Source organism: Diorhabda sublineata, chromosome 8 (assembly GCF_026230105.1).
Source record: "Diorhabda sublineata isolate icDioSubl1.1 chromosome 8, icDioSubl1.1, whole genome shotgun sequence".
NCBI classification, from domain to species: Eukaryota; Metazoa; Arthropoda; class Insecta; order Coleoptera; family Chrysomelidae; genus Diorhabda; species Diorhabda sublineata.
Genome location: NC_079481.1, coordinates 4,553,077 through 4,572,675, shown reverse-complemented (window position 1 = coordinate 4,572,675; position 19,599 = coordinate 4,553,077). Strand labels below are relative to the sequence as shown.

At 31.9% G+C, this 19,599-nt stretch overlaps 1 protein-coding gene across 1 annotated transcript in view; it reads left to right on the top strand.

Moving 5' to 3' along the window:
• LOC130448365 (disintegrin and metalloproteinase domain-containing protein 10-like) overlaps positions 1-18,773 on the top strand; it is a 237,446-nt gene extending 218,673 nt beyond the window's left edge. Inside the window, exons 10-14 of the mRNA XM_056785723.1 lie at positions 1,454-1,623; positions 2,310-2,477; positions 3,669-3,879; positions 4,369-4,535; positions 7,975-18,773. Coding sequence (XP_056641701.1) covers positions 1,454-1,623; positions 2,310-2,477; positions 3,669-3,879; positions 4,369-4,535; positions 7,975-9,006 — 1,748 coding nt within the window. The 3' untranslated portion in view covers positions 9,007-18,773. The remainder of the gene's footprint in view (positions 1-1,453; positions 1,624-2,309; positions 2,478-3,668; positions 3,880-4,368; positions 4,536-7,974) is intronic.
• The last annotated feature ends 826 nt before the right edge of the window (positions 18,774-19,599 follow it).

Sequence of the window (19,599 nt, the reverse complement as noted above, 5' to 3'; positions counted from 1 at the left end):
ATCTACCATATCCAGTGTGTCCCGGTAATTCCAATGCAAATATACTAGATGATAATAAAAGTGATGCTGGATTCATATCGATTTCTAGTGAGTCTGACAAATTTTCACTTAAAGAAAATACTCCACATTCAATTATCCAAGCCGAATTGAATGATCTTATAAGATATTTACAATAATCAAGAACTAAAGCAGAGCTTCTTGGTTCCCGCTTAGAACTGTGGAACTTACTTCTACTAGACACAAAAGTAACATTTTTGTGTCGGGTGTATATTAGCAATTGCATTCTTTCATGATTCCTCTAAACACTCTCTTTTTCTTTCACATGTTTTTCTAGCTTGCTGATGTTGTCCAGTCAACATATTTGTTCAAACCTCCTCATTGTTTGCTCCACGTTTCTTTGATGTCATCACTCACAAGACTATATAAATTCAAAGGTTTTCTTCTTCGTACCCCACTACCATCTTTTCCTCTTCTCTAGAACCCTTATTATTTTATTATTAAAATTATAAAATTTTAATATAAATTACTCTTTTATCCATTTTTCCACTATTTCTGATCCCTTGCTACTTCATTCTTTCGCCATTGTTTTCTCTGAACGTATCAATTAAAAAATAATTTAAATATTTTGTTTTCTATTGATTCCTGTTTCAGCTTTCCATAATCTCATTTATTAGCCTATTCTCGTTTTCCCCGCTATTTTCCTTAGTTGTTTCTACTCTGTGTCTTTTTGTTCATTTCCAATTCAACTTCAATATAATAACGTAAGTACTATTATCGATTTGTATAGTTTTATTTTTATTAACAATATTTGCTTCCATCTAACTATATTCTGTTTAAACTATTTTTCGTTTACAACACTAAATTATATGCAAAAACGCATGTTGAAATCTTGTTCGTCACATTTTTAAAAAAATAATAAATTCCTAGATACCTATTAGATAATTATTTGCAAAAATACATCTGGTGCAACAGCCAACAAGCTCTGGAGTCTGAGGTAGCAAAAACTATCACCTCTAGCATTATACAAAACTATATTAAGTGGCTTCAGAATTTGTCGACGAATAACTATGTGAAGCTTATGAGGCTCCCTGGACATTCTGGTATCCAAAAAAATGAAATAGTCAAGGATTAGCAAAAGTGCTGAAACGAATACGTTACCAGTCTCATCAATTACCGCAACTACAAATCACGTGATTCAATTCCGCAGACCCAACCCTAGACGCGCCAACTCAACACATCCTCATTTTTTATAAGTTTTATAATGAAATCAATGGTAAAGTTTGGAAAAACATCAACGTACAAATTAATGAACCGAGGTTATGTTTCTTCTTGTGATATGTGTAACCATGATTAAATGAAAGCTACTTCTAGCTGAGAAATCACATTATACGTTTCACTGACTTGACATTCGGTTAGAATTTCACAAAACTATTTATAATTTTCTCCTTTTTAGAGCCGAAAGCAGCTATTTGTGGTAATGGAGTAGTGGAAGAAGGCGAAGAATGCGATTGTGGCTGGGAGGAAGATTGTAGAGATCAATGTTGTTTCCCTATGAGAAGATATGCCAGTATAGATGAGATGCCTTGTAAGTTAACACCGAGAAGCGCTTGCAGTCCATCGCAGGTAAATTTTCATTCCTCATTCTATTATCTATAATATTTTTATTTTTTTTTTTCGTGTCGTTACCTTTTTGGGCGTCTAAATTCTGAATAATGGGCTAAACTTAGATCAAACACAAGGTTAATGGTAAATTCAAGTATTCAAGTATCGACTTCTTTAAAGAAGAATTACACCTGCCTTGGGTGTGTATGTGTCTCGTGGGTCTGTACTTTTTTGAGGATCATGTGACCGGCCAAAGTTATATGAAAACGGTCCAACACTCGCGAACATCATTTCATGCAGGATAGATCTTCGCCCCACTACACGTTTTGTGTGCAGGACAACCTTAATGTTCATTTTGGAGAATGGATAGGCAGATAAGGATTAATTGAGTTGAGATTCGCAAAAGGATTACTTACTCTGCCCGACCTCCGGATTGTAATTGAAGAAGAATTTGAAAACTCTTCGCGGACCTGTTTTTCCGTTGAGAAACGTTGCCGTAAATGCAGTGATCAAGATGGGCATCAATTTGAACCGTTTTTCGAATTCCTTTTGTACTTTCTTAATGCAAATTTGTTGCCAACCTCTATATAATCAATAATTCAATCACTGATGTGGGAATGTATTATTCGATTTGAACCAACTTTACTAGCAAACATACACTTTCAAAAATATTTTATGCTACACTGATTTATTTTGTTTGTGTTCAGGGACCGTGCTGTACGTCTAATTGTCAAGTCAAATTTGGAGACAAATGCAGAGATGACAATGGATGTAGAGATGAAAGCTTTTGTAACGGCAGAGACCCACAATGCCCTCCTTCAATCAATAAACCAAACAAGACTATTTGTAACAAGGAGTTCGTTTGTTTCATGGGGGTAAGATACTATGAAGTAGTTGTCTTTGTTAATACATTTTAAGTTTATCCAGGTTAAACGTCTACGAAATGTTACTTTCTCTTGTTCGGTACGTCGAGATTTCCTATAGGAATTGACTAAACCCTTGAAGTTACACAATACGTTTGTTGGACTTTAGATATGATTTATGCAAGGGTGAACTTGTTTTCTATATTATTACAAAAGAAAATTGAATATTCATATAATATTTGACGAGTGACGTGTGGAAAATATATCAAGATAGAGAATATTATGAGCGTGCTTCAATCGAATATGTGGATATCAGGAATTAAAAATCCATAGTTTGAATGAAAATAAATGCCGCACAATTTATATGACCCAAATAGACAATTTCAACATTATAAACCAGTAATAGTGAAATTCTAAAATATGAATGTTTTTCTCCAAATAAAATATGTGGTTCCTTCCTAAAATTTCAATTCTTGTCCCAATTTTTTATAGTAATTTTAATCAACAAAAATAGGTATGTGAAATTATTCTCTGCTCACTTGAAAAGCAAAAATGTCATACTAGAATTTGTATATTGTAATTCTGTAGGGTGCGGATATTGAGTCTTACCCCCCTAGGAATTTCCCTTATTTAATTTTTATTTTAATCACATTGTATGATAACATACATAAAATTGTCATTCCTGCCTACCCCAACCCTTGACAGCTCCCTTCTTAGATTTTTTAAATAACAAGGGAGGTCATGCGATTCTTCGTTGGAAAGGGTTTGAAAAGGGTTCTGTCAACAGGAGAAACTAAACTAGATATTTTATTTAATGAAATAATCAGCCGGCTTTTTATCTGACTGCTTTTAGGAGCATAGTTCAAGAAAGGAAAGGTTTATGTGCCAAGTATTTCGATGATATACCAATTATTATTAAAAATGAGACTTGAAAGCGTGTACTTTAAAATAAAACAAAGTTTTCAGAGACATCGTTTATGGTAATGGCAAATAAATAGGGCAAAAACAATTTTTTTTCAGTTTATTTCAATTTGAACTATAAAAATATTTCCCATATTGATTTATCGATAAATAAGAGGATAACAATTGATTGTAAATTTAAAAACTAAATTAAAACGAAAGTAAACATTCACTTGACTTCTTTCCGTACAGGATTCTAGAAAAATACTTTTGTGCTTGTATCTAATATAACGTTTTTTTAAGGAATGCACTGGTTCTATTTGTTTGGCATACGGTTTGGAGTCGTGTCAATGTATTCCTTCTAATAACGATCCAAAAACAAAAGCCTGTGAATTGTGCTGCAAATTACCTGGAGATAACCAACCTTGTTTATCGTCTTTCGAATGGAATGACATGCCTTACGACATACCGGATATGTATTCAAAACCAGGAACACCATGCAATAATTATATAGGTAGAAAATTTTTCTATACCGGATTTTTCACAAAAATTTACCCTTATCTCTTTTTACAAAAGTAGAAATTTTTTTTCAAAACGATTTCACATCATATACTTGACAGAGATAACTAATTAAGTTTGATAAAATCAAAGTGTAAGAAATGATGGAAATGTCCGTGGATTTTATTAAGGCTTTCCAATGAATAAAGGACAAAATATACTCGATGGAGTTTTATCAGAATTTTCTAGTATCATGAATGAAGATTTGAAATCCACTTGTTGTAGGGTGTACTTAGATATGGAAAATATGCAATTCGCTAAATTTTTCATTTGGAAACTTCCAAAGACAGAGGTTCTCAAAATAGTTTTTTTCTCATCTAATTGATTTCGTACATGTGTATGAAGCATATCAAGTTAAAAGGGAAGGTTAAATTCCAGTGAAAAATCCAGTACTTTGATTGATTAAAAATTTTTGTTGATATCATCGCTAATATAAATATTGTAGGTTATTGTGATGTATTTCAAATGTGTCGAGAAGTTGATCCCTCTGGACCTTTGGCAACTTTGAGGAAATTATTACTTTCCGATGAAAGCATTGCCAGTTTCAAGAAATGGATTACCGATTACTGGTATGCAGTAGCACTCATTATTGCTACAGTAATCGCACTTTTGGTAAGTTAAATGATTGAAAACATTTTTTGTTTAGGTGGTTTTGATGTAACAATGAGTATTTCCACATCGTTGACTTTTATGCAAAAATTCGTATCTAAAAACTTGTACTATTCAGGAGTCAAAAAGAAACTTCGCAAAAAAGTTGTTAAATGCTTTATAAAAAAACCTCATATTCCTTAGAAGATGCTTGTTAGGCCAACAAACCGATAAATGTTATGTTATCCTAACATAAGACTTTACATAACCACCTTGAAATTGAATAAACAAGGATATATTGAAAAATTCTTAGCCCACTATAGAACCAAACAAAATTTCAATGTAAAAATATTTTATTAATCAACATATTCTCCTATTAATTGGATACTTTTATTACAGCGCACCTGTAACATCTCTAGACCTTTCAAAAAATTTGTTTCTTTTTGCTCTGCAAACCAGACCTCGACAGCTTTTATTACCTCCTCGTTGGAAGAAAATTTGCGACATTTTAAACTTTTTCTCAGTTGAGGAAAGAGATGATAGTTGGAGGGAGCCAAATCTGGTGAATAAGGGGGGTGTACTAGTAATTCAAATCCTAAATCACGAATTTTTTGCATGGCAACATGAGATTTGTGTGCAGGGGCGTTGTCCTGCAAAAACAAAACACCTTTGGATAGCTTTCCGCGCCTTTTCTCTTTAATTTTTTCCCGTAGAGTGGTCAGTAATGTCGAATAGTAATATCCAGTTATTTTTCTACCCTTATCCAAAAAATCAATCATGATTACTCCATGGCAATCCCAAAAAACTGAAGGAAAAACTTTTCCAACAGATTTTTGGACACGAAACTTCTTAGGTCTTGGAGAACCAGAGTGTCGCCATTCCATCGATTGTTGCTTTGTTTCTGGATCGTAGAAATGTACCCAAGTCCTATCTGACACAGAAACTGGCCTTACCGATCGGTCATCATCTTCAATGGAAAATTTACCTCTTTTGAAGCTTGCAGTCCAATTTTTCACGGTCACATACGAAGGACATTTCGCTAAAGAACAATAAATCTTTATCGATATCAAACTTTATATCTATTGGTCAGAGACATACGACATTTTGACACGAACTATGGATAGTGAAACCAAAATATATGATACCATAAAAAAATAAAAATTTGAATATGTGACATTTTGCACGAAACTACATGATAGCTTCTAACTTTATATTCCTTAAGATATCCAATGTATTTGGAAAAATAAGTTAAATAATCATATTTTTGTGACGATCTACGAACAAAGAGGAATAGTGTATTATCTAAGGATTCCTGCAATCCTTTGCTTCTATTCGTCTATCTCAAAACGTGGGTAACAACCCTCGTATTTATGAGAGAATTACAGGGAAAAAGAAGGAGAGGTCGATCGCCTATGAGATGGTCTGACCAAGTCAAACCTATCCCTTCATGTATCGCTGAAGATCAAATAATAAAAAGAGAATAGAGACGTTCCAAAGAGGTCATGATCGTTATGAGTGAAGAACGGACAGAAATAAAAAGAGAGAGAGAGAGAGAAGGAAACAAAAATTAATTAACAGTGCATAGTGTTGACAATATCCAAAAAGTCACCAATTAAACCGTCCTTGCATATTCAGAAAATTGGTTTCCATTACAAGATTAGTTGTGTGAAAACAAATATTTGACTCCATTCAATTGAATCAGCAAAGTTAAGATTTTCCACAAATTTGCAACTAGGATAAATTAAGAAAACAAACTTAATCGAATTTATTTTATAGATTACGTAATATATTGTTTTGATTTATTTTCCTTCAATAGATCTAGTATCATTAATTTTTATTTTCACTAATTGAATTTTTTCATTAGATGAAAACATTGATTTCGATTTGTGATTTAAAAAAACGACAAAAGTAAGTTCCAATATAATTTTAAGTAACTGCTAGAAGGTATTCGTAGATTGAAATATAAAAAACTAAAAGTTTGTTCGATATTTGATTTAGAGTAATATGTAGTTCAGGGACACTGATGATCCTCAGTGTATACAACTGATCTGTTATTTCCACACCTCCCCTTTAGAAAACCTAGAATGTAAGATGTCTATAGCTACCAGAGATATTCATTTACTATTTAATTCGCCCTTAGATATCATTCTCAGGAGTTCCGTAGTCTCTCACACTTGCACCACAATATGTACTTTACACTCTTCATTAAACCTAGTATCTTTACGTGTCCGTTGGGGTGGTAGTACTCCGACAGGACTCCTGTATCTACTTACGTAGTTCAAAACTTATGGGAAAAAGCTGGTATCCAAAGGATTATCAATTAGGAAAACGATTCTTTATACCTTATCTTTATTTTTATTTATATTAATCTTTCCTATTAAGTAACAGGTTACTTGAAATCACATTCAAGAAATACTGTGAATAATTAGATACAAAATAAAAAAGACGAAATAAAATTTGAATTAATTACTTTAGGAATACTGTACTTATCCCAAAGTTCAATCCTACACTTTTCTAGAATTCTTCATTCGCTTTGTCGTTATCTTTTCAATATAAGACAATGTCTCAATAAGTTGATTTTCATTAAGAATCAGAAGATGCTCAATCTGGTGAATAAATTGGTTTTGGAAAGAAATTTCTGTTTCACAATTTTTCAATGTTTCTCTTTCACCAGCTTCTAATAAAATCGCCATCAATTTGAGGGCTCTCCATATTTTCTTTTGCGAATTTGTTTCATCTAGACTGTGACTCCAACACCTCAATATTCCAACATTCATTATCCAAACATCCACAAATATTGGACCTCTAAACCATTCGCGTTTATATCTATTCCTGGAAGCAAACCCCGTTTCTAATTCTCTGATAGATAGATAGAATTTTTTTGGTAATTTCAAGCCTTTCATGTACGACATTCAACTAAATTATGTCAAAAGCTACTATCAAATTCATAAATATTGACAGATATTTCTTCTAATTCATTCCGTTCTGTTATATTTAGGTAAAAATATATTTAAGTCGTTACTAAATTCAGTAAGTAATCTTCACAATGTGTCTGCTTCTGCTTTTTTCCCATTAACTATTTTCGATAATATCTTAAACAATTGATTCTAAGCTCATAATTATCACAGTATATGCCGCGACGAATATTAAATTACTTCTCTCCCGAAGAACGTGACGCCAATTGATTCCTTAGTCGATATCGACTTCTTTAACAGTATCACAGTAATCACAAAAAAAATTATATAATCCTTGACCGGTTTCGACCTTTTTGGAACTCTCCAGTACGGTGTAATACCCGCTCGTTCAGAAGCTTTACCGAACTGAAGATAGCACCAGCCACCGCCATCTGACTATTGGTTCGCCTTTAAAAATAAAGATGGCGCGGGTTGGTATTTTCTACAGTTAGATATACTATTACATCATCAAAGTTTAAAATCTAATTATAAATTATTATCGTTTTCAGGTCCTGAGCACGAAATATTTAGGAAAACGACCGAATCTTAAACTAAAATCAATCACAATAATTCATAAGTCACCAACAGAAGCTGTACGTCTACCTCCGGACGGAGAAGGTGTGACGGTTCATCCGGGAGTCCGCTCTAAACTACCCTTGAAACGTAAAGTCAGAGACGTTAAAATGAAAAGGAAAAGAAAGAGCAAAGTAGAATCAATAAACAACAATCTTAACAGTCCAAATAAACATCCTAAAGTTTCACCTAAAAAGAAAAAGAGGGTATCGGCAGCAGTAGTAGCCGAGGAAGTGAAAACAAAACCAGTAGATACTAAAGTATTCGAAGTGCCAAGTAATAAAGTAAAAAAACCAACACAAGCCAAACCGGTCAAAAAGAAGAGGAAGAAGAACGAGATTATAGATTACAGTAATATTCAGGCCGATCAAGAGGGTAAGAAGGGACTAATTGGATCGGAAGCTATACATACTCCCTTAACTCCAGAATCGGATCCAGTTGGAAAAGTTCAAAATTGGTTGCTCAAGTCACAATATGCATTGCCAAAATCAAAATCCACTCCAGTAGGTTTGACAGACAAGACCAGGAGGAGTCCCCACAAACGTCCAACCATACGCCCTCGTACGGACAAAAGTAAATCACATAGCGTGGGCAATTTGCCGAACGAAAAAGAAAAAGTTCGTCTACAAGTAGTGTACAAACCACCATTTAAGTTTAGTGTTAAGTTGCGTAAACCAGAGAAAACTAGTGTTATAATCGAACGTATTCCCGACGCGCACAAAGCTCCGAGAACAGGCGTGTTAGTGCGTACGGTTAAAGAAGCGGAAAGCAAACCGTTTCCTCCGCCTCCTAAAATACCTCTTCCGCCTATTCCGGTGGAAGCGGCTAGAGAACAGAGTCCCGCTGCTAGTGTGGATGTCGTGGATAGCGTTAATTCCATTACCAATATTGATTCCAATATTCATACCGTCCAATCTGATCTAGAAGTACTGTTATCCGAAAGTGAATTTCTTTTTTCAGATGACTGATACAATTTTACTTATTATTATTATAAGATGTTGATAATATCATTTTGTGAAGGCTGTGGAAAATCATTCCGCGCTATCAGAGATGCTGTTTTAATTTATATTATTATTATTTAATATTTTATTAATTAATCTTTGTTCACTCAGAATTGCTCCTTAAATTATCTCTTAAACAAAAAATTTTTAGATAAATTGTGTACTTAAGTGATAAAAATCAACAGACGCCGATAACAAAATGAACTTAAAATACATTGAGCGCCAGTGAAGAAAATCTTAAACTTTCCCATCAGTCTTATATTTATATTTCAAGTTTTTACTCCCAATATTAGGTGGCTTGTTACCTGACTGATTTCACAAATTCTATGAACTCCTTCAGTCCTAAATATCGTAGTTTTCTTGGAATTGTAACACGGTTTCTTAAATTTTCCGCGATTCAGTTGGCAATAATTTCTTTGACACTACTTCTACTTCTACTGATTCCAGTGGAGGCACAGAAAACTCTGAAGACATTTTTTACTTTAGAGTATTGAGAATAACTTCTAAACAACCACTAATTTCACGTTTTATAAATCAAATTCACAGGTATTTCTCAGCTAGCATGCTAACGTTTGAAAGACGTTACATTTGAAGTTGTTTTGTTGATATTTTGACGAACTTTTGACATATAATGACGTTCTTTTAACTTTATATTGTTAGGTTAAATGAGGCATATTTAGACGGTTAATGGACGTCAGTTATATCTTAGAATGACTTCTTTATGACGTTTAATAAAAACAATTATTATGTTGAAAAATGTATTACGAAAAACTTATATATTTAAAAAATATATATAAAAAAATTGACAATTATTAATAATTCGTTTGATTGAAAAATATTTGAGAAATATAAAATATTAACAACACAAAATACTTACAAACATAGCAAAAATTCTGCCTTATACAGAACTGAATAGGATAATAATATGTACATAAGTATTAAAAAATAAACTAAAAAAATTTACAATTCTTATAATCAGTGATATTTTAAGAGGTATAGGATTTTATTTTGAAAAAAAAACCACAAAAATTTGGAAAAATTGATGAAATCTTCATTGGAATCGATAGAACAATCAGTATAATTTAATGTTTGAAGATGATTTCATGCAAATGTTGGCCTCGGCTCCGGTTTAGATAGCCCATGCACAAGGTCCAATTTTGGCATATTCTCTCCAACATATCGGTAAGTATTTCACGAATAAATTCTTCGATATTGCGTCAATAGTTGCTGATTTATCCCTGTAGACAATAGTCTTATATGGCCCCACAAGAAATAATCCAAAAGCGTTAAATCACACGATTTAGGCGACCAACTGTTCACGTTGTGACATGTGGCACCTTCTTGTTGAAACCTAATGTCAGGCATATCCAATTCTTCCATTTTTTGCAAAAAAAATCGTCAATCATCACACGGAAGCGCTCGCCATTCACAGTAACGTCGCTTTTGAAGAAATACGGCCCGATGATGCCACCAGCCTATAATCCACACCAAATAGTGACTTTTTCGGGATGCATTGGTAGCTCTTGCAATTCTTGTGGCTGGTCTTCACTTCAGATGCGGCAATTTTGCTTGTTGACGTATCCATTCAACCAGAAATGAGCTGAACACAATTTTTCGATGAAAAAGTGGATCTCCCTTCAACTTTGCTAGCGCCCATTCACCAAATGTTAGATGGTGTGGGAGATCGTGTGGTTTCAATTCTTGCACCAGCCGTATCTTATGAGGTTTTATATCCAAATCCCCTCGCAAAATTTTCCACGTAGTGCAGTACCAGAGGCTCAATTGCTGCGAATCGATATTTCACGGTCATCAGTAACACTGGCGGATACAACCGCAATATCTTCTTCAGTCTTCACTGTACGTTTGCATTTTAGTGGTTTAATGTCCAATAGTGTGAACTGGGTGCGAAATTTAGTCACAAGCTTCGGAGTAGTTCCCTCAGTAGGCCGACCAAACTCCCCATAAATTGGAAAAAGTACGCGATGCACTCTCTTAACCAATCATGAATTTTGATAGTAAAATTCAATAATTTGCAAGCGTTGTTCGTTCGTAGTCGATTCATTATTAAATTATAGATTAAACTGAACAAGTTTGACAATGACACAAGACACTATTCACGCGCGATCTTTCAAAAACAGCGTTGCCAAAAAGATAACAGCAAAAAAATCACTCGTTAATATTATTTAAAAAAAAACAAACCAAAATACTTGAAAAAGTAACAAAAAGTACGAATCTTTGTGAGTGTTCTAACAAACCTGATGGATAGAGAAATGTTGAAATATTAAAAGTTTTCTAGTTGCCGTCAAAATCAGATGTAAATGATAAGAGTTTATTGAAACTTTTTCAATTATTTGTCGTGGGTGGCCAGCGCACACGCGTTTTGTGTAGGTCAGCCATTTATCCAACACGGAGCTGATGCGAGGCAATACATTCGGAAAATCAAATTCAAACCCACTTCCTAGTCTTAGTAACTGCAAATTTCATATATAAAATATTTGTAAATTATTTCACATATTATTTACTTACTTTGTTAATTAGATTTAATTGAAATTTATCACTTATAAATGCTTATGAACCATATAACTACAACAAACTATGAACTATCTAAGAACGAACTCAACCAGTGACTACCACTACCACCACTACACGTACCATACTTGAACTGGCGCAGGCGCGCCGAGCAGTTAACTAGAATAGCGGTGCCGGACTGTGTTGATATTATAAGAATGTTATACGAATATTGGTAAAAATGTACTGTTTTTATCTATAACAAATTGTGTCTACTAAATTTAAAATTAGAAAAAAACTAATAATATAAAAAAAACATTTTTATAGTGTATATGTTTAAAAGATTATATAGACGAATAATAAACAATTGCGTCGAATTAAAATTCAAATTTCAAGATTTTAAGCACATTAAAAAATATTAAATCCTAAACTGGAGCTATCAATCAAATTTAAAAAAATAACCAAAAAATGTTATAATATTCAAGTAGGGCATAAAGATAGATTTATACGAATTTTTAACTTTTCAAAATTTCAAAATACCGTGTAAATGTCAATTTTTCTTATTGCAAAATTTCACTATACTGAAATAATATATATATATTGCAAAAAGCAATTATCATTTTTTTTAATACAATACGAAGATATTGTTTTCTCGGATTGACGTGTTGACGTCATATAAAACTGATTTCAAAAAAAGTCTTTTTGATGTCATGATGTCAGTTGACCAAAAAGACATCTAATAGACGACAGCTTGCTAGCTGGGTTTAAATGTCTTAGCAACGCTGACCTAATTGTCGCTATAAAGTACTTAGATACCAATAACAAGATTCAAATTTCACATCGATAATTTTCTGAATTGAATATTGTATCAATATAATTTTTCAATATCAAATCATCGTATTTCCCGTCTCAGAAAAAAAATTGTGTATTATACACGGAAAAATACTAGATTTTAGGGTTTCTCTCTTGTGTAATAAATAACAATTGAATATTATCAAACTTTTTTTGATATTCATGTTCTAGGTACTCTATTAATTAATATAATTATGCAATTGTTTCATAAAGCCGAAAATATCTCGAAACGTCACGATTTCTAGTCGTTAAAAAATATCAGGGCAAGTTCAAAATAATCCTTCAAAGATCTAAGACGGTCCAACTTAACTATAAAAAAACATTTAAATACGTACTTTTAACTTTCCATCCCGCAGGCGGTGTGATTTCCCTCGAGTCGGCGCTTGTCGTAACTTTTACCTGATCAATTTTTCTTCATGCGAGTAGAGTTTCCTTTATATAAATGCTAGGAAATTGCTGTGAGGTTATGAAAAATGATACGTTCATAACAGCACCTCCTATGGGACTCAAATCAGATATGATTATGTCATAACACAAAGCTTTAATATCATCTATTATACCCCAATTTTTTGTTAAAAGATTATGAATGCTCAACCTTGTTTATCATCTAGTTTTCTTTATGCATATGGTGTTCTGTTTATATAAATGAAAAATTAAATTCAAGTAACTGATTTTATTAAACAAAAAATAAGCAGCACATTAAATATCTCAATCTTTTTTAGACCTTTTTGTCAGAATGAATATTCTCATCTTTACAATCATTGCAAACTACCTAAAATGCGGAATGGTTCTTGCATGTAAAGGACTGGCATAGGCAATAAATCATCTATACTTAAGATTACGCATGACCAAAAAACATCGCGTTTTGGATGGTCTCCCTTTTTTCTTAGCACTTATAACCTATTGTAAACGTTTAATGTTAAATGAAATGATGTTTCATGAGAGTCACATTTTTGAGTAAAAGTTTTGAAACCTTGGACAAGCAAATCGATATAAAATTTATATATTCATGCCGCCGTTCAATACAGTGTAAAAAATTACAAAGCTACACACAATTTGTCGACTTTATCCCCGCCTCTAATTTAATTGTATTCCTGAGGTTTTCTGGTGTCAGGATCCATTTCATTGTCGTCAATTAATGTTTACAGATTTATTTTTCTGAGGGACATAAGAAATCATAATTTTGTCCTTTTGTAAACCAAAAACAAGGGGGTCTTAACAGCTTTGTCTTTATCTGATAAAAAATCTTTTGGGAATTCTGCTTTGTTCATTTCATTGTGTCCAAAACTTCCGCTTTGAGTTTTCTATCAAAGTTACTAGATGCTCTATAATATCTGTTGGAGTATTAAAAGCAGGAAATGATGCAGCCTACCATTGATTATAATATAATCGCTCAAAATGAATGGAAGTTTCAAAATATTTACTGTCAGTGAACTTTCTTCCCGACAGCCCACGACCCTCGTTATTTTATGTAAGCTGAAAATTTCTATGTTTATGTCTCCAATACAGGTAAGGATGACCCCGACTATGAAATTCCGATTGTGGCAAGTAAAAGGTAGTTAAGGTGTATAAAATAGTACCTTGAATTCTTTAAAATATACACTTCAATTTTTTGTATTTTCTCCAGAATATATGTAGAAATAGCGTTATCTATTTCCAGACACTTTTTACAGTCGCCAGACATCCCCAAACTGTTTTTCCATCTTGCCAGGCACATATTCTTGTCATTAAATCTCAGATGAAATTGTTGTAATTTTTGTTATTCCATTCCCAGTAACTCCACTGGGAGTTATATACCTCAAAATATGGACAAAGACATGTCGACGAATTCAATTCATTTTCAAGACGGTAGTGGGTACTAATAATTTTATCTCGTTGGTTTTCTGAGAAATACCGTATAGCGTCATTGCATAAATTTATTTCTTTCACTAAAAAGCTCCTTCAATGTTTGTACCTCTTCTTCAGATTCGTGTAAAGTGTTTTCTCGTTCGTTAACACTTTTTTGGGAGGGTTACTTGATTTTTTGTTCCAAAAATTTACCATTTATCAATGGCAAGTAAGTCTCAATATCTGGTAGTACTGTTTCTTTAAATAAATCTTTGCATTTTTTTCTAATTGTGTGTTAGCGACCTACTTCCAGAATGGAACACGTTTAAAACAAAAAAATATTTACACTCAAACAAATTTATAAATATAAATAAATGACTTCTCAGCACTTCCAATATTATGGGGGTAGGAATAGCTCAGAGTTTGATGGTTAAAATCAAGTGGTAAAAGTGGTGGGAGGCAACTCTGTACTATTAGGAATGTTCAATTGACTATGGACTCCGCTGGGGCTCAATGTATTTGTTCAATTTTGGATTTGGGATTTTTTTTTTAATTTGCTAAACCTTTTTTTAACATCTTGATGTAAAAAATGGTGAAATTTGATTGTATAATTGGTATATTAATGGTCAGCTGTGTAATAAAAATTATTGAACACGAAAGTGAAAGATACATTTGAGACTTTTTCAAGGTTTTTGTTCTGTGCAAGTTTATTTCAAATATAGGTTTTTTTCAAACTGGAATTAGATTAAAACTCCAAAGTTTACTGTTGCACATCCATGCGCCCCATATTAGATATTATGTCATAATACAGAGCTAATAAAATATATTATGACTCAATTTCTCCTCAAAAGCTCATAAATGCTCGACCTTGTTTATCATCAATATTATGATTGATGAAGAACAGCAAATTCTCTGAGAGATAATACACTGAAAAGAACATTCACAGTTATCTCTGCACTCTCATTTTGTTTGCTATTTATGTAAAATAGAGGTAAGGAAAAGTGTTTCGTCAATTGAAATATGTTAAATAAAAGTTAAATTAGCACCAATGTCAATTTTTTTAAGTTACTTATTAAAAAATTTGGAACTTTGTTGAATGTTCATTTTTCAATTCGTCTACAACATCTACATTCATATTAAACATTATATCCGCACTAACTCCATTCTGTTGAGTTTTGAACTGTAATTTACAGGGTACAGTTAAGACACTTTTTCCGCTTAATAAGAAGCATTTCTTTTGTGGACATATTTTGGCAGAAAAAAAAATCATTTTGTTTTGATTGGCAGTGTAGAAATTTTGAATTTTTTATTCTGTTTGTTCATATGAAATTTGTCAGTTTCCAATTATTTCCAATTACCAAACCCAAACGAAACCATTGAAAATTTGCAAAATCAAAATTGGAAATTAGAAACAAAAAGGTATTTGTTGCAGAATTGGTAGATGATTAATTATTCAATAATTTTCAATTGAAAATGTATTTTCATTCTACTTCGACGCACTTCAAACGATTTTGTAAAATATTTGAGGGGTTTATGTGAAAGAAATATGAGCATACATATAATGTGCCAAAAGTACGCAACTATGTATTGTATGAAGAAAAATGAATCAGAATGTGACATGTCAATATCTAATCATTCATATTTAAAAATTCAAATACTGGTTTCTTTGACTAATATTTTTATAAAATTGCAGAGACGTATTTTTCTATTAATCATTTTAAACTTTTCATGAAAATTCTTCAAAATTACAGTCTTATATGTCTCTACAATTATTCCAAACATATTAATTTAGTCAAGTAAAAAAAATAATTATTTTGTGTACCCAATTTCTATTTAATATGTAAAAAATTGAAAATGTGACTAGAATTCTGAAAAAAATTCATTGTGAAATTTGTAGTCCATAATAAAGTTGAAATAGAAGATAATAATACAAATTTTAAGTATAGTCCAGTCGTCCTAGGCCAAATTAAGTCGGAAAATCGACAGTCCCAGTATATTACCATGTATAACTTCATATTTTGGCATCCTACTATTCTCAAAATTCACATTTTTTGCAAATATCTCGTTTTCTATGGGTTTTACGCTATTTGTATTTATTATCAATATTGTAGAGAATTCAATTCTCTACAACTTTTGTATTTAATATTTTTTTATATCTTGAACTGTTTTCGAGATAAAGAGCGTAGAGCGCCCGGTCAGAGAATTATCTGAGGTCAACGGGTAGTCCCGATCAAAAACTCCTAATATTGAGGTTATAATGTATAATTATACGTTTTTGTTAACTTTTAGATGAAAATAATATTTTTTTGGTTACTTATCTATTTTTAATTGAATGCCAATTTATTTGATAACACTTACCTGGTCATGTAGGTAATTAAGAAATTGTTGAGGAAAATACTTAAATTTCAATTCTAATCTAATTTATACTTTTATATAAATAAAGTAGAAAATAAATAGATTTTCAATTAATGTTTATTATTAAACATGTCATTTTATAGATTTATTATTGTTAAAATTAATAAAAATTTCGAGAACAAGTTCTAATTTCAATTCTCTTCTTCTTCATCGCCGTCATCGTCCCCCAGTAACAGAGTTTCAAATTCCTCTTCATTACCGTCTTCAACGACATTTGTCTTCATGTCATTCATGATTTTTGAGTCTAAAACATGCCGTAACCAAGTTTCAGTTTGATAATAAACGCGATTGTTTGTAAGCTACTCCACTTGGTGGAATATTTGATAACTACACAGGTTTATTCGACTTTGTTGACTTGGCGATGAACCGAACAGTTTTCTTCTTCAAATGCGACAGCAAGTTTACGGAATTTAAATAAGATGTACTCAATTATTTTCTGCTACAAATGCTATTAGTGTAAATGAGAATATAATAAAAATATAATTTAAGTATGTCCATTAGTAATTTTTCAATTACCGAAATAGATTATGAGTGTTATTGAATTGGTAAATTTTAGAATTATTAGAAAGATTGAATTTATTGCTAAATATATAATTATTATTTTTTTATTAATTTTTAGATTAAATACTATAACCTTGATATTAGTTTTTATCCGGACCACCAGTTGACCTTAGGTAATTCTCTGACCGAACGTTCTACTACCGCAATCTCGAAAACAGTTCAAAGTATCAAACAATGTTAAATCAAAAGTTTTAGAGAATTGAATTATCTACAATATTCATAGAAAACGAGTGTTTTATCCTAAAGTGGTTTGTAATATGATACACACTGGAGAACAAGTTCATTTATGTATCCATCTTAAATAAAAAAAAACGATCCAATTAAAATTAACCTCAAAATACAAAAAAATTGTGCAAAGGTGCATGCGCAAGCACAGTTCGCAGAGTCGTTGTTAAAGTTCATTAGAAATTGCATTGCTTTTATTTCGGAGATCGAAAAGGTTAGTTTCGGAAAATTGCTACAATCAAATAATCAATCTGACAGTGAAATCTTAGAGCTTCCTTTTGTTTTAACATCAAGTACAAAAGCCTGGAAGGAATTGTTAAGTCTAAAAATTGCATATGAAGAATTTCATCACATTATATAACATATTATAAGGCTACTACTATTTTACTGTGGCTGTCACTAAATGAAACAAATCCAAGTTTTCTTACCTCAAATTTTATTAGATTGATTCAATTAGACCCTCCAAATCACCTAGTTAATTCAATGGCATTTATATTTACTTCTTCTACAAGTACATTTGAAAGTATGTAAGCTTGTATGTAATTCTTGTATAATTAAGAAAGTAGATCGAGCAACCTCTTGTTGACCTGTTTTCCCAACTTGTTTATTCAGCAAAGTTTCACCTATGAAGTCAGCCTGATGAGAATTAGAAATATACCTTAAAAGTCTCTGCAAATATAAAAAAGGCAAGTAGGTGAGTAGCAAAAATTAGAATGCTAGGTGACATTAAAAACATAATCTCCATATTGGAAACGTTTCCTTATGAATTTATAACTTTCATTCTCATTATATTTATTTCCGAAATCGAAAAGTGCTACAATCAATTAATCAATCTGAATGATATTTAGTTTGTTGTTAAACCAAAAGTGATGATAAAAATTTTGATTGTCCATTGGTACATTTTGTAAAATATATGGAAAACATAATAAATTCAGTCAAATCTTAGGGCTTCTTATTGTTGTTTAGCATCAAGTACGAAAGTGTGGAAGGAATTGCTAGGTCAAAATATTTCATACGACGAATTTCGTCACATTATTCGACATATAAGGCTGTTACTATTGCACTGTGACTATCACTAAATAAAACTTATCCTTTGCTCTTCTGTGTGGATGTCAAGTCTCCAAAAGTACAAATAAACATTTTTTCTAACCTCAAATTTTATATAATGCACGTTTGAATATTAGGTGGAGTTTTCAGAATTCTAGTAACACTTTCAAAATGAATACAATCATTTTTAATAAAGCGAAAACTTGTATAATATCCCAACAACAATTGTTGATTTGAAATGTTATGTATCTACAAAGTAATTTCAAAATAATTTCTTAACATAACAATAAATTTTGTACAGAAAACTTGTGTTTTATTATTTTGATAAACTTGTATAACAAATACAAGGCGTAATCAGTGACTCTGGAGTCACTGAATGGAATAAACTACCATTCAGAATCAGTGGCGGGGATTGGACGTTAGAAGTGGAGGGTAAGGTAAAATCTAAAACTAAAAATGGCATTGTAAGAAATTGTTTCATGTTACCATTTGATTTTTTCACATACAGGCATTTATTAGAAAAGTCATCAAGACAAATAGAACTGTTACATACAAAGAAATAATTCTAAAAAGAAACAAAAAAGTACAAACGAACAAAGTATAAATAAAAATAATAGACAGTAATCTAAAGTTTTATTGCTCTAAATGAACGCTAGATGTCTTGATTTTCTTCCTAAAATAAATTTTCACCCTTTCTCTCTCCAAGTTAATGTATTTAAAGGAGTCATTTTTAGTGGATAGTTTAGCTAAATGTGATAAACGTTGTTGGAACATGGAATACCTCAAATAGTTTTGATGAGTTTCAAAACTCTGATTGTTTTGTCGTTGTAGTGGACAAAGAGAGAGTCAAAAATAGATCCAGAAGCTTAAACCAATTGAGGAATACATTCTGGTTGTGAACATTTTCAGACTTGAATTGAAGAACCAAATTTGGCACAAAATGTCGATCAATTTGCTCTGATCGTGCTTCATTTTTGAAAATAATTAATGTCTTGGCAGAACCAATACCAATTTGTGAAGTAACCCTTTGTGCCATAATTTCTCAAAGACGTGTGCCGTATAAGAAGACAGTACAACAGACTTTTTTTCTTTCAAGTATTTCTCAATACTGTCAGTGATTCTATG